Below are 19,662 nucleotides of genomic sequence, written 5' to 3' on the forward strand. Positions count from 1 at the left end.
TAAACTCACTCCGGTGTTCTTCAAACCGACTCGTCCCGGTGCCCTTCGAACCGCACGCGTACGACGTGAGCTGGGTGAAACGTTGCACTGTCTTGTCGACAGGTGCTGTCGCGCCGAGGAAAAGCAGACCGGGTGCAAGTGTCACGGCCTTCAAGGATAGCTGCATACTAGTGTCGACCTACTGTGCCTTCCAGAACGACGAGATCGCCCGGGGAATTCCCCAGATCGTAATACTCCTCCTTCGACTCAGAATTTTCCGACAATTATTGCGGGGTGTTCGCTCCGATGGCCGACGCCGTAGACACCGAGCACGTACGTCTGGAGGAGTATAAAAGGCCACTCGTCACCACTCGGCAGATGTCGAGTTGTGGTACCGGCACGCAAATTCACCCTCTGTCGCAAATGGACGGGAGCCGACACAGGTGTGCAGACGAGGCACCCGCTGCGTAGGCCGACGTGCGCCGACATTGTCCGACAGCGTCTGCTCGAGTGTTACCGAGGAGCCACTGCCGGTTGACCCTAAGTTCGGCTGACCGGTCGGTCGCACGTCTATTCGCCCGTACACATTCCCGTAGCCGTCGTTCCCACCCGTCTGCGACCCGTCATGCACTGCGGATGCTACGGCGTCAGTTTCGGATAGTGCCACTTTTGCCACACACAGTGTGCTTTAACCGTGGTGGAACACGAACAGTCAACAAACTTAGCCATTTCACCCGTGGGTGAAAGCTGACGACTGTGCCCTTTCGGATGTCCACTTCTGCATTATGACAACTACGCACTCTTTTCTCATCTGCCCCGTCACACTTTATATATTGTCTTCTGCTAGTGCTGCTGCCTGCCACGTGCGAGTGGTTATTGCAAACGTAGGTGGCAGTAACATTAATGTGACTGGGTGCGTGCACCCCACGGCTCTCGACGCGCGCACAGTACCTAGACTGCCGACGAGACACTCTGTCTGAAGGCTTCGCACGGCTGTCAGATGGTGAGCCGCAGACGAACTGGAAAGTTTAGCGACTACAAAAACATTTTGCAGGACACAGTGCCACTTCCCACACTTTGCGTATTATCTGTGCCACATCACGAGTGCTCCTCGTGAACTTTCAGATACGCCATCATCCTTACTAACAGTCGCGTACTGTAACCCGGATACGTCGACTCCTTTACGGGCGACAGCTGCCCCTGTACCGCACACGGACGGCCCGTTTGCCCCCTCTGTCAGGATTTGTTACGTGGTATAAGGCAAGATACACACTGTCACTATTACGTCAGGGAGGCGGAGCATACGTACCGGCAGCTTCTCCGGATGGCGGACCCTGGGGTGGCGGAGGAGGCCGCGCCGTGGTGGCCCCGGTACCCAGTGACTGCTGAGAGGTGGGGACTGCCGGCCGCACGCCGCCGGCCAGGAACTGCTGACGCAGGCCTCCCGGGCTCGGGAGTGCACCTTGTCCTGGAACGGGAGAGAGTATCCCAGCGTGGAGTAAGTCACAGTCGGTCTGCACAGTACGACGTCGTCCGACACTGTAGCCGTCTTCAGCTTGGAGACTGGTTTGCTGCAACTCTCTACTTCAGTCTCTCTTGTGTGAGTCCCCTCCTCTCTGTGCAACTTCTGCAGTTCACATTCATTTAAGAACCTGCTTACTGTAGTCAAATCTTTATCTCCCTCTGCAAGTTTTACTCCCCACCCCAACAGTTTGTAGTGCCTCGAGAATTTTGGGGGAAATTCTAGAGACACTCGTATTTCCGACATCTCGAACACGCGTTATTTTACAGACGAGTGTGTGAAAGTGGAGCTGTGTCTACTGCGCCACGATTGTGTGTGCAGGACCGGTGTGTACCGGGTGGTCGATCGGCGCGGGCAGGTATCCGCAGCGCTCACCTCAGAAGTTACACGCCCAGCACTAGGAACGAGCGCACCTTACTCCGTGACGGTGCTTCGTCAGTCATTATTAGGAACAGTTGAACGTTGTTGAAAGGAAAAGAAAAGACACTTATCTTAATTATCCACTTACTTTTGTGAGGTCAGGATGGTGGACTTACTAGAACTTTGAAAGATTTATAATACTGTATTTGTGGTAAAAAATATGTAATAGTATCCGATCGACCGGAAATTGGTGAACTTATGAAAAATGATTCCTGTATGTGAAAACTGTTGTCTGTTGTGAAAATATAGTGGGACTGAGTTCAAAGTATCTCGAGTGTACGGGGTTATTTTAAGAGAAGAGAAAATTCCTCCACAACAGCATCCTATCTACGGAGAAGAAGTGGGGTAGACCATTGCAGCTGACTATCCTGAAAAGAAGACCGGCAAAGCAACTTTGCATAAGTTCAAGAATCGAGGGGGAGTGCGAGTCTTGCACAACAACACCCCACTGTTCCCTCCAACCACCAGAAGTTCTCTGCACTGCAGTACGGAACTGACAATTCCTCGACGCCTCGGGACACGTTCCGACAACGGATCCCTTATTGTAGTCCAGTTGTGGCATAAATTTCATTTCTTTGGAATCTGATTTAGTATAAAAGCTACAGAAGCAAACACAAAGGGAAGGAAGGTTAGAGTTTCACACCCAACTACCTTTAACATCCTCAGAGGCTGGTGGAAAATAATGACCCAGAAAGTGCCTTATTTGAGAACTCTCTCAGCATTTTCCCAACTTCGTTTGTATATATTTCTATCTATACGCACAAGAAAATCCAAATTAATTTTTTTTTGTGTTTGCAGGATGTCTTACCTTAGATGCTGAAAGCAGCTGTTTCGTAATAGTCTCAAAACTGAATCCAATGCATTTACTGCTCAACTGCTGCCTCTCAACCATAGTGTAAAAGAATGAGGCCATTCAAGAAAGTGTATTGCTAATGCGACAGCCACCGTACGAGGACAAATGAAACTTAAGGCCAATCTGCCACTTGTTTCCCACAGGAACTGTTTTCTCTCACCCCCACCAAGAAGAATGAGGTGGCAGAGGAGGTAGAAATAATAAGGATGACGAATAAGAAAGTGACAAAGTAGAAAGTAATGATGAAGAACAGAAACTGCTTTTTCTCACTAATAACACAGCTATACGAAAATTGTTTATGTAATGGGAAATCATCTTTCCGTAGACGGTGTTGCAAAGTTTCAATGCATTTAAAAAACAGCATCACTGTACCACAAAAAGACCATATAGTGAATATTCATTCACAAACAACTAGTTTCAGCTGTGTGAACATCATCAAGTCCCAGATTCACACTACATGGAGACTGTTGAAGGTTCCTCAGTGTCAAATACATAACTGTCTTTAAATGCAGCATCTAAGCATTGACAAAGGTCATATTGTCAGATGAAGAAAATGTGCTAACTTGTGAAGAACCGCAAGTGTTTTGTGGATACAGTACAGCGGCACTGCACAGAACACTACTTCTCGACATAGGGGAAACAAAAATATTAACTCACAAGGACTGTAGACGGTAACCGACATTGGCAACGCTACACCAAGGGATCTCGCTCAACCTAATGGAAGGAAGAATAACGTGTCACGTGCAAAAAAAACACTTTGCAAAAAGTAGATACAAATGAAGAGGAAGATAATACATTATAGTTAAACGAGTTAGTTGCACAGAAAGTATCTTTCGAAGAGAGACACGGCTACATCGAAAATGTGTAAGAGGAAAAATAAGTGTTGTAGCAGGAGGAAAGGCTGTGGATTAGATTTGAGGGGAAGACATTAGCAAATTACATTTGTACGGAAAGAAGTGTTATTTCGAACAAAAAACAGTCTCACTCAGTAAAATTTCTCCCTCGACTCTACTGCAGTGAGTGGTCACTTTTATTTGCAGTCAACCCACAACTCTCTGACACCGTGCTATATTAAGTTTCTAAGACAGAGTGTGTGGGGTAGCCTTACCTTGCTGGGGAGACTGCGGTGTGACGCCGGCGGCCCCCGTGGAGAAGTCGGCCTCGGGCCCCTCCTGCTGTTGTTGCTGTTGCTGTTGTTGCTGCTGCTGCTGCTGCTCACGTTTCTCCTGCTCGAGGAGTTCCTCCAGCAGCAGGGGCTGCTCCTGCAGTTGGACAGACTACTGTTTGTCAATACGAGCTCACACCTTATAGGCCTTCCGATAAGATAAAGAACTGAACACTCCTAGCATTAGTGCCATTCTGTCTGTCGAGCTTCACTCCTGTTCCGCACAGCCTCCAGCTACAGAACATCCGTGCCACTCGGCACTGTTACAGTTTTAATCTGCCAGAAAGTTTCATATCAGCGCACACTCCACTGCAGAGTGGAAATCTCATTCTGGGAACATGTCCCAGGCTGTGGCTAAGCCATGTCTCCGCAATATCCTTTCTTTCAGGAGTGCTAGTTCTGCAAGGTTCGCAGGAGGGCTTCTGTAAAGTTTGGAAGGTAGGAGACGAGGTACTGGCAGAAGTAAAGCTGTGAGTACCGAGTGGGAGTCGTGCTTCGGTAGCTCAGATGGTAGAGCACTTGCCCGTGGTGGTGGTGGTGGTGTGTTGGGGCTTATGAGCGCTCAACATCGAGGTCATCAGCGCCCTGACACATATTAAAAGGAACGAATGTGGACAGACCTAAGAAAACTAAAGCACACACTTTTTTTGCTTAATTTCTGTAACTTCATTTACTATACTAATTCAAAAGCTAGCCACTTTTGACTTTAAATGTGCACACTGTCATTTGTTTCTTACTAAGCATTCTGTCAAGACAGGTTTTTCTGGCAGACAGTATACACTACGCAGGGTGTATCATAATTAATGGCCTAAACGCATAGAGTTGAAAGTACACAATACTAGAAGTAAAAAAGTCTCTGTAAACATAGGGTCAAATATGCATACTTACAAGCTACGAGCAATTTTTCATTTTCAATACTGTGAAACAAATCTCTTCTAGGGCAAGTTCTTTTCTTTCCGTATTATGAGAACTGGTAGTATGGACCAAAATAAGAAAAAAAAAGTCCAGTAAACAAGTAGTCTAAAATGCATTCCTTAGGGGCTACGAGCACTCGTTCATCTCTGCTACTTTGAAATACAACTCCTCTAACGATCAAGCACTCAACTTTTAAGGTACACGTGTTTTACAGCATACGTTTGCTGGACATTTTTTTCTTATTTTGTTTCATACTAACACTTCACAAAATATGGAAAGCAAAGAACTTGTAGCAGAAGAGATTTATTTCACAGTATCTAAGATGAAAAATTGCTCTCAGCTCTGAAGGTACGTATTTTCGACCCTACGATTACCGAGACTTTTTGCTTCTAGTATCGTGTACTTTTCAACTGTATGCGTTTGAGCCACTAATTACGATAAACCCTGTACGACCGCACCTGAAAGAACAGGTGAAGTTTCGACTGTTATCAAATTGTGTTCGCCAAAGTCTTTGTCGTAAGGTAGACACACGGCCACTCGGTATTCAGTGGTCAAGATGTCAAAGAGATGCAGCATAAGTGAGGGTAAAACAGTAACTCGAGTAGCCACAACTGGTAGCACAGCTATATACAGATATGCATGCAGACAGGACTATTCACTCTAGAAAAAGTGTACACTTACGAGGTCGAACTTAACTTCCGTATGTGAAATTCAGAATTGAGGGAATTCAATAATTTTCTATTTCGTCTGTCTTAGTTGCACTGATATAAAATTCAGCTGTAGTTGTTACCAGTTTCAGGCTGACGCACATCTCGTTATTAATCAAACAATATGGGGTCAAATGGCAGACTGAAGTATACACTGGCAACAAGCGCCTTCACCAATCTCAGCCTGTATGTCTGCTGCTCCTGACACTCAGCAGTCAGCCAGTAGCAACACACGCACAGTCTAGGATCACTCGTTGCCCACTGTACTCTTTGCTTTGCGTTTTGGCACCATACGTACGAATAATTACAGTTAATAGCGAGGTGTGTGGTTTGAGAATGGGTGTGTCAGCCCGAAACTGGTAACCGATAGAGCTGAAATTTGTATCGGTGGATGGACGGAATAAAAAATTACCTAATTTCCTCAGTACTGAACAGCTGCGGACCTACCGTCCCACAGTAGCACGCCTAGAATAAGGAAGAACTTCAGTATACTGTTGTAGACACTTAAAAAGTAGAAAAGACAAAACACATCTACTGGAACTGTCAGGAAAGAGGCACCAGCTCGGGCTCCGCACTGAGAGGCGTGAGGGCGAAAGGAGACCGAGATTACTCATGTCAGTTTTTCTACTTTTTTGTGTGTCTATCAGCGAGAACAGAGTTTCGGCTGCTGAAAGTAGGTATAAGTGAGCCTAGCAACATCACTGTTATATACAGAGATAGTCGACAATTACACAGCACTCGAGTACAGAAGGTCACGAAATGCTCAGCCGTAACCTCACAGAGTTCGACATTTTGATGCAGCTGGAAGACCTAAAAGGTTTTATTAAAGCTGTGTTCTACTTCACTCGAAACATCTCAAGTTCACAGTATGACAGTTTGTCTTTCGTAGTCAAAAACGAGTACAGTCAGATAACAGAGAACTAGGCGTATCCTTCAGCTCCCCGCTTATCGCTACTGCGGGGACCGCGAGTACACATTTTAGGGTCGTGGCAGGCAAAGGGGCAATCGAAGGGACATTCCTCACAAACTCCGTACACGATTGGAAGAGATCCTAATGTGGGGTTCCGTGCTAAGTATCCTCTGCCGTGCACTTTGCAGTGGTTTGCAGAGGATGTCTGTATATGTATATACTTCTCACTCTCACGATTTTTGTACACGCAACAAATAATGTAACATTCCCAGACGAATAAGTGCACAAAACTGGGAGGCTAGAAATTTTTATGTGTACTAATACACAATATTCCTCAAATCTTCCTTTACTTCAGCACTGTTTTTACTGAGTTACTCAACTGCTCAAATCCATTTATGTGGCCAACTAAACGTAAAATGCAGCTTTAGGAACTGTAATAGATGTCTAGACCAAACCAATTTCGATATATTTGACTGTGGGTCAATATGTGCAGGCTAATACTGTCTTATCAGCAGAACTGGCTGAGGGCTACAGGTAAAACCTAATAGAGAACACTCCGCAGAAAGTAAATACGAGAAATTTGCTGAGTCCAATTTGGGTGATTATTTCTATGGTGGCAGATAGCTAACTGGTCAACAGATATGGTGGGTACCAAGAAAATATAATACTCGCAGCTGCTGCCTCATAGCTGGACACAGTCTCATCAAAGGCTAAAAGCATACAACCTCGAATAAAAATACGTGGTCCTCCAGTTGTTTTTTTTTTTTATTATTATTATTTATTTTTTATTTATTTATTTATTTATTTATTTATTTATTTATTTATTTATTTATTTATTTTGGGGGGGGGGGGGGGGTCAATGCTATAGGGCAAACTACTCTTACATTAGATGGGAGAAATATTAAAACACCTAAGACATTACAGCTGGGAATAGTAAATAGAAAATGCGGGGTAAAAGGACTATGACAATTGGAGTATGGAATACCACACAGAGAAAATATAGTAAATGACAATGGCACAAGATTAATTACTATATGTGAACAAAATTCACTACAAATTCTAAATCAACAAATCATAAATATATATGCCACACTTTAGTTAAAATCAGTGAAAGGCAAAAGAAACCCACAATACATCAGAGCATATAGCACAGTTGCCCCATGTGATCACCAGGTAAACTCTAACATTGTATTTACATAATTTATGTAGAAATGACAAGGAATTGTGTGTGTGTGTGTGTGTGTGTGTGTGTGTATATATATATATATATATATATATATATATATATATGTGTGTGTGTGTGTGTGTGCATGGATATGTGTGTGTGCGCGCGAGTGTATACCTGTCCTTTTTTCCCCCTAAGGTAAGTCTTTCCGCTCCCGGGATTGGAATGACTCCTTACCCTCTCCCTTAAAACCCACATCCTTTCGTCTTTCCCTCTCCTTCCCTCTTTCCTGATGAGGCAACAGTTTGTTGCGAAAGCTGAATTTTGTGTGTATGTTTGTGTTTGTTTGTGTGTCTGTCGACCTGCCAACACTTTCATTTGGTAAGTCATATATATATATATGACTTATATATATATATATATATATATGACTTACCAAATGAAAGTGTTGGCAGGTCGACAGACACACAAACAAACACAAACATACACACAAAATTCAGCTTTCGCAACAAACTATTGCCTCATCAGGAAAGAGGGAAGGAGAGGGAAAGACGAAAGGATGTGGGTTTTAAGGGAGAGGGTAAGGAGTCATTCCAATCCCGGGAGCGGAAAGACTTACCTTAGGGGGAAAAAAGGACAGGTATACACTCGCACACACACACATATCCATCCACACATATACAGACACAAGCAGACATATTTAAAGACAAAGAGTTTGGGCAGAGATGTCAGTCGAGGCAGAAGTGCAGAGGCAAAGATGTTGTTGAATGACAGGTGAGGTATGAGTGGCGGCAACTTGAAATTAGCGGAGATTGAGGCCTGGTGGATAACGGGAAGAGAGGATATATTGAAGAGCAAGTTCCCATCTCCAGAGTTCGGATAGGTTGGTGTTAGTGGGAAGTATCCAGATAACCCGGACGGTGTAACACTGTGCCAAGATGTGCTGGCCGTGCACCAAGGCATGTTTAGCTACAGGGTGATCCTCATTACCAACAAACACTGTCTGCCTGTGTCCATTCATGCGAATGGACAGGTTGTTGCTGGTCATTCCCACATAGAATGCGTCACAGTGTAGGCAGGTCAGTTGGTAGATCACGTGGGTGCTTTCACACGTGGCTCTGCCTTTGATCGTGTACACCTTCCGGGTTACAGGACTGGAGTAGGTGGTGGTGGGAGGGTGCATGGGACAGGTTTTACACCGGGGGCGGTTACAAGGGTAGGAGCCAGAGGGTAGGGAAGGTGGTTTGGGGATTTCATAGGTATGAACTAAGAGGTTACGAAGGTTAGGTGGACGGCGGAAAGACACTCTTGGTGGAGTGGGAAGGATTTCATGAAGGATGGATCTCATTTCTGGGCAGGATTTGAGGAAGTCGTATCCCTGCTGGAGAGCCACATTCAGAATCTGATCCAGTCCCGGGAAGTATCCTGTCACAAGTGGGGCACTTTTGTGGTTCTTCTGTGGGAGGTTCTGGGTTTGAGAGGATGAGGAAGTGGCTCTGGTTATTTGCTTCTGTACCAGGTTGGGAGGGTAGTTGCGGGATGCGAAAGCTGTTGTCAGGTTGTTGGTGTAATGCTTCAGGGATTCCGGACTGGAGCAGATTCGTTTGCCACGAAGACCTAGGCTGTAGGGAAGGGACCGTTTGATGTGGAATGGGTGGCAGCTGTCGTAATGGAGGTACTGCTGCTTGTTGGTATGTTTGATGTGGACGGACGTGTGAAGCTGGCCATTGGACAGGTGGAGGTCAACATCAAGGAAGGTGGCATGGGATTTGGAGTAGGACCAGGTGAATCTGATGGAACCAAAGGAGTTGAGGTTGGAGAGGAAATTCTGGAGTTCTTCTTCACTTTGAGTCCAGATCATGAAGATGTCATCAATAAATCTGTACCAAACTTTCGGTTGGCAGGCCTGGGTAACCAAGAAGGCTTCCTCTAAGCGACCCATGAATAGGTTGGCGTACGAAGGGGCCATCCTGGTACCCATGGCTGTTCCCTTTAATTGTTGGTATGTCTGGCCTTCAAAAGTGAAGAAGTTGTGGTTCAGGATGAAGCTGGCTAAGGTAATGAGGAAAGAGGTTTTAGGTAGGGTGGCAGGTGATCGGCGTGAAAGGAAGTGCTCCATCGCAGCGAGGCCCTGGACGTGCGGGATATTTGTGTACAAGGAAGTGGCATCAACGGTTACAGGGATGGTTTCTGGGGGTAACGGATTGGGTAAGGATTCCAGGCGTTCGAGAAAGTGGTTGGTGTCTTTGATGAAGGATGGGAGACTGCACGTAATGGGTTGAAGGTGTTGATCTACGTAGGCAGAGATCGTGGAATGTTTCCCTCTATTATAACCATATCATGTGTGTGTGTGTGTGTGTGTGTGTGTGTGTGTGTGTGTGTGTGTGTGTGTAGACACACACACACACACACACACACACACACACACACACACACACACACAAAATTCAAGCTTTCGCAACAAACTGTTGCCTCAGAGAAATAACTGTGGCTCAAACATTTAGCAGTCTTTATGGAAGGATTACTAAACATTTATTTTAATAAGGAGTTTAAGGAAATGGAGGATAAAGAACAAGCTGCCTTCATAGCAAGAAGATCACAATGCGTGGCCTTCCACTGCACAACTGAAAAGTAATGAACTGTTTAACCGGACATCCTCCCTACTGCTGCGACATTCAGTCTGAAGACTGATTTGATGCGAATCTCCACGCCAGTTATCTCTGTCACTGCACAGCTATTGCAACTTACATCCACTCGAGACTGCATACTACCCCCAAGCTCGGGTCTGCCTCCACAGTATTTAAAGCCAATATCCTCGCCGTCGAGTGCCCGTAAGCGAGAAACCGAACCACGATATTTAAGTCCTCCACACACACATTCTCTTCCCTCCTGACTATTCCTAGGTGCCTAAGGATCTTTCCTATCAATCAGTTCCTTCTTTCGGTCAGACTGTACCACAAATTTGTTTTGCTCCCAATCCTTTCATCAGTTACTGAGTCTACACATTTAATTCTCAACGTTCTTCCATGGTAGCCCATTTTACAGCTAATACAAACTGTTTATACTCAACATTTCACTTCTGGCTAAAGCTATACTATTCACCAATTCCCACCAGGAAACATTCCTTACACTTGAGTTACATTCAAGTTAGTAAATTTCCCCTTTTCAGCAATGCTTTTCTCACTATTTCAACCAGTATTTCATATCCTCTCTACTACAGCTGTCATCAGTTACTCTGCTCCTCGAATAGTGAAAGTGGTCTACTACTTTTAGCATTTCATTTCCTAATCTAATTCCCTCAGCACTGCTCGAATTAAATGGCTACACTGTGTTACCGTCATTTAGCTTTTGTCGATGTTCGGCTTACAATCTTTTTTCGAGATACTACTGATTCCGTGCAACTAATCTTTTGAGTCCTCTGCCATCTCTGCCAGAATTAAAAGGTCATTGGCAAACCCAAAGTTTGTCCCCCCCCCCCCCCCCCCTCCCCGCCCCCTGTACTTTACTGCACCTGCACACCTCATTCAGTGTACAGATGAAATAACACGGAGCATACAATACGCACTAGTCTCCCTCCCAACCTTGGCAGCTGCTGCCAAGATCTTTGGCTGTAACTTTTAAATACTGGCCACTTCACTCACATGCCAAGAAAAGAGCAAAAACAGATGGCACTGTATGCCAGACAAGTAATTTTCAGGCAACCACACAGAGGTCGCTAGAAATTGTTTTCACTTTCAACCCCTTTGCACCCCTACCCCGCACCTAGCAGTGCCGAGACCACCTTACGCTAACAAGTGGGAAGCCACACACGTACCGAGCAGGTCGGGATTCGCAGTGGGCACACTGGGAGCCTCCTCACCTGTAGCAGCAGTGGCCTGCGCGGCTGGACGACGGCTGCACCTTGCGGCTGAGGTTGGGGTGCCGGCGTCTGCGCCCTCGGAGGCATCAGGTTGCGCAGGCTCACCTGCACCTGCGGGCGAGCGCGGCGGTCACCTCCGGTGTGAGAACGCGGCGCACGTGCGGACTGCGGTTCACGGCGTTCACTCACCTGCTGACCCGGGTACGGGGGCGGCGGCCCCGGGTAGGGCGGAGGTGGCGGGGCGAGGCCCAGGCGCTGGCCGGTCGCCGGAGCCACCGACACGACGCGCTGCGGGCCGGCGGGCCGCAGCTGCAGGCGCTGCTGCTGTTGCTGGTGGTGGATCACAGCTGCGGGGAGAGCAGAGTGTAAAGGGGCGGGAGATCCCAATGGGGAAAGTGCCGCATTCGGGTGTGGGGGTCGAGTAGCGGTGCCGGTACGTACCGACTATTACGGAGGTGAGTGCACGTTTCTCTACATTAATTGCCCAAAAATACTTTCTCGCAACCGACACGACTAGAAGTTCCCGTCTTTCGATCGGAAAACTCTACACACTACCGATCTCGGGAAATTGCGACCTGTGAATGCTGTGCAATGACGGTGAATGTAGATCTGCATTCTCGGTGCAGTTCGGCAGTGGGAGTTGTCTCCGATTTTGAACAGGAAGGTGCAGCTCGTGTACACCTTTCGGGCCGTTAGTGTACCTCACACTGTCATTTAGAGCTCAGAATACGACTCCGTTGTGACTTTACGGTCAGAAGGGTTGCCGGCACGGGAAGTCGTGTGCCGAATCGACGTCATCTGTACATCGGACCGCTACCGTGACACGTGGTTCCTACCGGTCACTCGCATTCTGTCGTCGACTGCCACCTAGAATGACAACTCGTGGGTACCCTCGGTAGAATGCGACAGGATTGTGAACTGTCTTTTTGGGGCAACTGGGAAGGCCGTCAGAACTCTGCTAGGACTCGATCGTATCCCCACGGTCAGTTCGGCCTCTAACTGTCTGCTACAAACACAAGTACAAACTCCGAGTACTGTGGTGCACAAAGAAACTAGGCAAAGAAACACCGAGTGCAGAATGCGAATCACCAGCACCGCGTTCTCTCCTCCGCCGAATGCGAGATTTGTCTGAAGCCCGACAAATGTCGTCAGGAGAGTGTGCGGGCAGACGGGTACCGACGCACGTCTCGGGAGTGCAGTCACGAGAGATTGACGAGGTCGGCCACATTTTCGGCTGTAACTGTGTACATATGTCTGACATCTCTTGTGACTACAGTATAAATCAGGGGCCCTGTAGTATCACCCTACAGTCTTCCCTTACACTCAAATTTCAGCTACGGGTTCGTCTTTCGAGATAATTGCGCACAATCGAACCGTATCGACTTCACAAACACCTTCCTCCGGCACGCGAGAATCACTCAAACGCAGATCGGCAGACACGGAGCTCTCCGAGTACACTCTACAGTGTAACATCACCGGAACCCTGCCCACTCTCCGGACTATTTCGGCAGGTCCGTCGTCAGAGATCGGGACAGGCTCGAGCGGTGTATCGAGTATTTGCGGATACCTCGCCGATGAGGACCCAGACGAGTTAAAAACGCAGGGAGGGGAGCGACGAGGCACAGAATATTACTCGACAGCATACATCGATTTAACAAATGTGCTTTTCCAGACAGACAGCCTTTATTTGTGTTGCCCATCCCTTTTTTAAAAAATATTTCACAGTAAAGTCTGTAGTTTCAATTTTGTCAACTGACTGCATACAGCAACAACTTAGTGTGTGTGAACAATGCAAGAGACGTGACAGCATTACCAGCCACCTGTAGATAGCTAGTTAGTTAGTTACATGTTCCATTTAAATGATTATTTTATTAGAACGGTACGGACTGAGTCCACTTACAGGATATATATGCACGATTAGCGTTAACATTAATGAACACTTTATCACTATTCCTATTTATGCAACTACACTTTACATTTTTTTGTAACTGGCAACCAGTTTTTAAGTAGAAATTAGTTAAGGAAATAAAAGGAGTTTTCCAGGAGAAATGATTTTAAATTAGATTTGAATCTCATTTCGCAACCTGTCAGACATTTTATGTTATTGGGCAAATGATCAAATTTTATTGCTGCATACTGCACAAAATGGTTCAAATGGCTCTGAGCACTATGGGACTTAACAGCTGTGGTCATCAGTCCCCTAGAACTTAGAACTACTTAAACCTAACTAACCTAAGGACATCACACACATCCATGCCCGAGGCAGGATTCGAACCTGCGACCGTAGCAGTCGCGCGGTTCCGGACTGCGCGCCTAGAACCGCGAGACCACCGCGGCCAGCCATACTGCACACTTCTCTGAGTGATTTACAGCTTTAACAAGTGGTAATAAATGTCACTTTGCATCACCGTTCTTCTCAAATGTGACGGATTATTTATGACGAATTTAATTAGTGAAAATACGTACAGCAGAGTCCCGGTACTCCAAACGTTCAGTTAATCTGAACATGAAGTACGGAAAACTGTGCTGTTAACTGCTGTACATACACACTATTTTAATATACACAGTACAGTAAACACGTATTAGAAAAATTGGCAAGGAAACATTAGGTTCAAACAATACGCAACAATGAAAGAAAAGCTGTCAAACTTACTAAAATACGACGGACATTTTATCTCTACTTTTTAGATGACAAAAACTCATTGTTTTTTGGCGTAATGAAGACAGTCTGTTATATGACGCACAGTTGCGCCATCGTCTCACAAACATCAAATCGGCAGATGTAGCAGTGGGCTGCTGCTCCGAAGAACGTAGCGCGAGGTCGAGGGCTCCTGCTGCGTCCCTGTGTGGCACCCGCTCTCCTCCGTCACTTTCCAGCTCACTGTCACTTCCGTCACAGCAGCCCACTTCTTCCTGGTCTCGATCACAGCAGCAACTCAATCAGCATCAGTAAGGTTCTCCACACGTGCCCCATTTTCTGCTATCCACTCATCTATGTCCCCCTAGCTTCTTTACATCCAGATATTGTCTGTATTATTTTTAGTAGATTTTCCTCTTTGTTTTCAACTAGGTTGTCCTGAAATTCGAGAGATGTCCACAGTTTTCTCCACGATTTTCTCAGAGTATTTTGTGAAATATTCAGCCATATCTCAGTGGCCCAATAAACAACATCCTTCACATTGGTCTTTTTTATTTTGTTCACTAAAGAAATGCTGTCATTTTGCATCAGCATTCTTAAAAACTGTTTTCTGTAAATCAGTTTTAATGTTTGCAGTACGCCCTGGTCCATCGGCTGTAGAAGTGGTGTAACATTCGGCAGCAAAAACTTCGCCACAATTTCTCCGTCACGTAATTCCTCGGCACTGGGGTGGGATGGCACGTTGTCGATCACAAGGATTCTGCCGGGAGACAAATGATTTACCTTAGAAAACTGTCGAACAGAGGAGACAAACTGGCCGTGAAACCGTTCTTTTAACAGCTTACCGTCCACCCGTGCTTTTTTCTGGTTGCGATAATATACGGGCAGAGACTTGTGTTGCGGTTTTTAAAAGCTCTGGGTCTAGCAGATTTTCTGATCGACATTAAAGGCAGCTCGTGATTACCGGCAGTGTTGCTGCACGCTAATAAAGTCACACAATCTTTACACATTTTAAAACCAGAAGCACGGTCTTCTACTTTTTATGCCAGGCTTTTTGTGGCAATGCCCTAAAATTAAGGCCAGTCCCGTCAGCATTATAAATTTGTTGGGGAGAATATTTTCACAGTCTTATCATTTTTCTGAACGCACAGTCAGAAGAAAGCTTCTCTCCAGTAACTGCTAGCTGATGAATTCCGTGACTTTTTTGAAACTGTCTGACTGACCCCTACTCACACTAAAAGACTCGTCACCATTCATTAACTTGTTCACGTAAACAGCCTTCTCCTGAACCAGTGCTCCACTCAAAAAGATTTCCCCTTTCTCTTCCCTGCGTAAACCGAAGGAAAAGAGCTTCATCCACTTTATTGTACTGGAACTGCTTCAAAGTCTGCCAAAATTCGAGTGTTTCTCCCGAAGACGTCTCACAGGACTGTTCGAGCTTCACTAGGTTCTTATTCCGATCACAAATGGTTGCTTTACCGACACCCAGTTTAGATAAATTCTGACCATTGTCTATCGCTTCAAGTATTCAGTTTTTCTTTGAGAGTTAACGTTGTACGTTTCCGTTTACTCGTGACAAAAATACGTACACCACTACATCTGAACGAAAACACTACAACTGTTACACATGCCAGCGATCGATAACTAATGTAACCGAGCGCTTTGCGAGCCAACTGGCAGTGCACTGACCTCGGACGCTACAAAGGTCTCACAACGCACAACAACAAGGGCAGGGAGTGAGAGTGAGCCATTGTTCCCACACTTGTTCCCATTTGTTACCATGGTGTATGCACTTACCTGCTCAGTATACTTCACATTCTAGAAACTCGTCACCGTAATTCTGGCTAATCTGAACAAATCGGTAATCCGAACAATGTCCGGTCCCAATTAGTTCCGATTAACGGGACTCTACTGTAATGCGCATTTAAAATGCCTAGCTCCTTGAAGCGGTAACTACATGGCATCTGTGGGTGAACATCATATATCATTTTTACTGTTCACTTTTGTGCAATCAGTACGTTCTTTCTATGTACTGAGTTGCCCCAGAAAATTATTCCGTACGACATTACCGAGTGGAAATATATAAAAATGTCTGGAGGTCAATACATTTGTTTCCAAGATTAGCAATTACACAAAGAGCAAAAATAGCTGAACTTAACTGTTTGAGAAACTCAGTATTATGATTCTTCCAGTTCAAGTTTTCATCAACAAGTACACCCAATAATTTGGAGCATTCTATCCTATTTACTCATTCCCCCACACAAGCTACATCAATTGTTGGTGTGAAACCTTTCCACTCACATATAAAAGAAATAGAAGTACATAACCAATGGCCTACGGACAGCACAAACATACTCGGTCTTGGGTTTGAACCCTGCCACTGCTTAAATTTTGGATAAAAATCATTAATAATGTATGCCAAAGATTTCAGTGTAATAAGTCATTCTAGTTCTGCCAACACCCTTATTAAAGAGAGCGGACAGAGGTTCGGGGCACTCTCTTGCCCTTGGGGTAGGAAACTGCCACTAAACGTGGAAGAATCACCAATGATCAATGGCACATGACGGTGCAGAAGGCAAAGAAAACAAAGGTACAGGCATATGGAATAAGTCCAAAGATATGTTAGTGGCTCGAAGACTTCATAAGTAATAGGATCAAGTATATTGTCCTCAACTGTTTTTTGTATTGTTTTGCTTTAGGGCGCAAAAAACAGCTGGGTCATACGGACCCAAGTCAAAACCAGAGAACATGAACACAGAGTGGAGTTAAACGACTATGCATCAGTCCCAATGTACAGAATAGAAGACAACTAAAAACAGGCACGCGAAAAAAAAAAACCATACAGTAATGGAGGTCCAAAACTAAAAATTAAATGGCCTTCAGCATATTGCTGTCGTGGATAAAAAGTAAAACGCATGAGGGCCGAGAGAGATTGTCCGAGATGCTGGGAGAAGCTTAATAAGCCAAAGCTTAGTCCCACGAAGGGAGGGGCATTGGCAATGCCAAAGGAACACCACCACCTGACTGACAGCAATGCAGAGACCATTGGAGGGAATATAGGTACTCGAGGGCTGCGGTATCAGGACTGCAGCCTCGTTTCCTGGCAGGCCGACATGACGAGGGACCCACAGAAACATGACACTGACTCCACCAACAGTGAGTAAGTGACAGGTTTCCTGGACCCGCTGCACTAAGGGATGGCCGGTGTACAGCGGACATAGACTTTGAAGGGCACCAAGTGAGTCTGAGCAGAGGACACAATTGGAAAGGTTGTGTCGCCAGATGTACTCCGTGGCCTGATACGAGTAGAAGAGCTCAATGTTGAGTGTTCATCAGAAACAAGGGTATCATCAGGAGCCCACCACGGACATGTGATAGGACCGTTGTTGTTTTCTATATACATAAATGATTTGGCAGAAGGGGGTAGGCACCAATCTGCAGTTTCCATTTGTTTCCGGGTGATGCTGTGGTGTTCAGGAAGATATCACAATTGACTGACTGTAGGAAAATACAAGACAACTTAGACAAAATTCCTAGTTGGTGTGATGAATGGTGGCTAACTCTAAATGTGAGAAAATTTAAGTTATTGTGGATGAGTAGGAAAAAAAACCTATGATGTTCAGATACAGCATTTGTAGTGTGCTCTTGACAAAGTCACATCAATTAAATATCTGGGCTTAATGCTGCAAAGCAATAAGAAATAGAACGAGTATATGAGGACCATGGTAGAGAAGGCAAATGGTTCACTTCGATTTATTGCAAGAATTTTAGAAAGTGTTGTTCATCTGTACAGGTCAGATATACGATGTTGTTGCAACCTATTCTTGAATACTGCTCGAGTGTTTGGTATCCGTATCAGGTCAGATTGAAGGAGGACATCGAAGCAATTCAGAGGCGGGCTGCTAGATTTGTTGCTGGCAGGTTCAAACAACACGGATGTGTTATGGAGATGGTTGGGGAACTCAAATGGGAATCCCTGGAGGGAAGGCAAAGTTCTTTTTGAGGAACACTACTGACGCCTTAATGATTCTACTGCTGCTTAACATACACTGCATATAAGGACCACAATGATAAGATATGAGAAATTAGGGTTCATACAGAGGCATGTAGACAGCCATTTCTGCATGTAGACAGCCATTTCTCCCTCGCTCTATCTGCGAGTGGAACAGGAAGGAAATGACTAGTAGTGGCACAGGGTACCCCCACCACACACTGTACAGAGGCTTGCAGAGCATCTATGTAGATATAGATGAACCACTGTATGAAAGACACACAACGTGTATCCACAGGACATGTGGCCTATAACTGAAAAATGTCACGATGATATCTCCACTGACAAAAGATCCCAGAATAGTCCCTCATACTGATCTCCGAGAGGGGACTGCCGAGGGGGAGGTGACCGTGGGAAGAAGATTGAAACACAGACGAAAGGATGATATTCTGTGGGTCGGGACGTGGAATGTCAGAAATTCGAACGTGATATGGAAGCTAAAAAATCTGTAAACGAATATGTAGAGGTTTAATCTAGATATAGTGGGGGTGAGTGAAGTGAAAGGGAAAGAAGACAAGGATTTCTGGTCAGATGAATATAGGGTAATATAGACACCAAGAGAAAATGCTGTAACAAGAGTAGGATTCGTTATGAATAGGAAGGTAGGGCAGTTGGTGAGTTACTGTGAACAGTTCAGTGGTAGGGTTGTTCTCATCAGAATTGACAGCAGACCAACACCAACAATGGTAGTTCACATATGCATGCTGACAATGCAAGTGGAAGATGAAGAGATAGAGAAAGTATACGAGGTCATCGAGTGGGTACTTTAATTCTCTTTTAGAATACTGCTGTGCAGTGTGGGATCCCTACCAGATAGGACTGACAGAGTATATCGAAAAAGTTCAAAGAAAGGCAGCAAGTTTTGTATTATCGCCAAATATGGGAGAGAGTGTCACAGAAATGATACAGGGTTTGGCTAAAGAAAAATGGAGGCACATTCATAGGATTTATCAATACGAAAAAAGCGTTTGATAATGTCAAATGGTGCAAGAGTTTCAAAAATCTGAGAAAAATAGTAGAAAAATAGTGCTAAGCTTTGTGAAGCATGGGACATATATAATAATTACAATAGCCAAAAGTGAAGAATACAAGTGGAAGATGAAGAACAAAGTTCTCAGATTAAAAAGGATGTAATATAGGGATTTAGCCTTTCGCCACTTCTGCTCAATCTACACTTCTATGATGCAGTGACAGAAATAAAAGGAAGATTCAACAGTGGGATTAAAATTCGAGGTGAAAAGATATCAACGATAAGATTCGCCGACATTGCTATCCTTAGCAAGAGTGAAGAAGAATTACAGGATCTGTTGAATGGAATGAACAGTCTAATCAGGATAGAATATGAAGGATTGAGAGTAAATCGAATGGGGGGAGATTGAGAACAGCGAGAAACTTAACATCAGGATTGGTGATCATGAAGTAGATAAAGTTAAGGAATTCTGTTACCTAGGCAGCAAAATAACCTATGACGGACAGAG

At 45.2% G+C, this 19,662-nt stretch overlaps 1 protein-coding gene across 1 annotated transcript in view; it reads right to left on the bottom strand.

Moving 5' to 3' along the window:
* LOC126428342 (histone-lysine N-methyltransferase 2C-like) overlaps positions 1-19,662 on the bottom strand; it is a 440,767-nt gene that overhangs the window by 224,930 nt on the left and 196,175 nt on the right. Inside the window, exons 38-41 of the mRNA XM_050090275.1 lie at positions 11,685-11,842; positions 11,496-11,606; positions 3,883-4,036; positions 1,289-1,447 (exon numbers count right to left, since the gene is read on the bottom strand). Of these exons, the coding sequence (XP_049946232.1) occupies positions 1,289-1,447; positions 3,883-4,036; positions 11,496-11,606; positions 11,685-11,842 (582 nt within the window). The remainder of the gene's footprint in view (positions 1-1,288; positions 1,448-3,882; positions 4,037-11,495; positions 11,607-11,684; positions 11,843-19,662) is intronic.

Source organism: Schistocerca serialis, chromosome 12 (assembly GCF_023864345.2).
Source record: "Schistocerca serialis cubense isolate TAMUIC-IGC-003099 chromosome 12, iqSchSeri2.2, whole genome shotgun sequence".
Lineage (NCBI taxonomy): Eukaryota > Metazoa > Arthropoda > Insecta > Orthoptera > Acrididae > Schistocerca > Schistocerca serialis.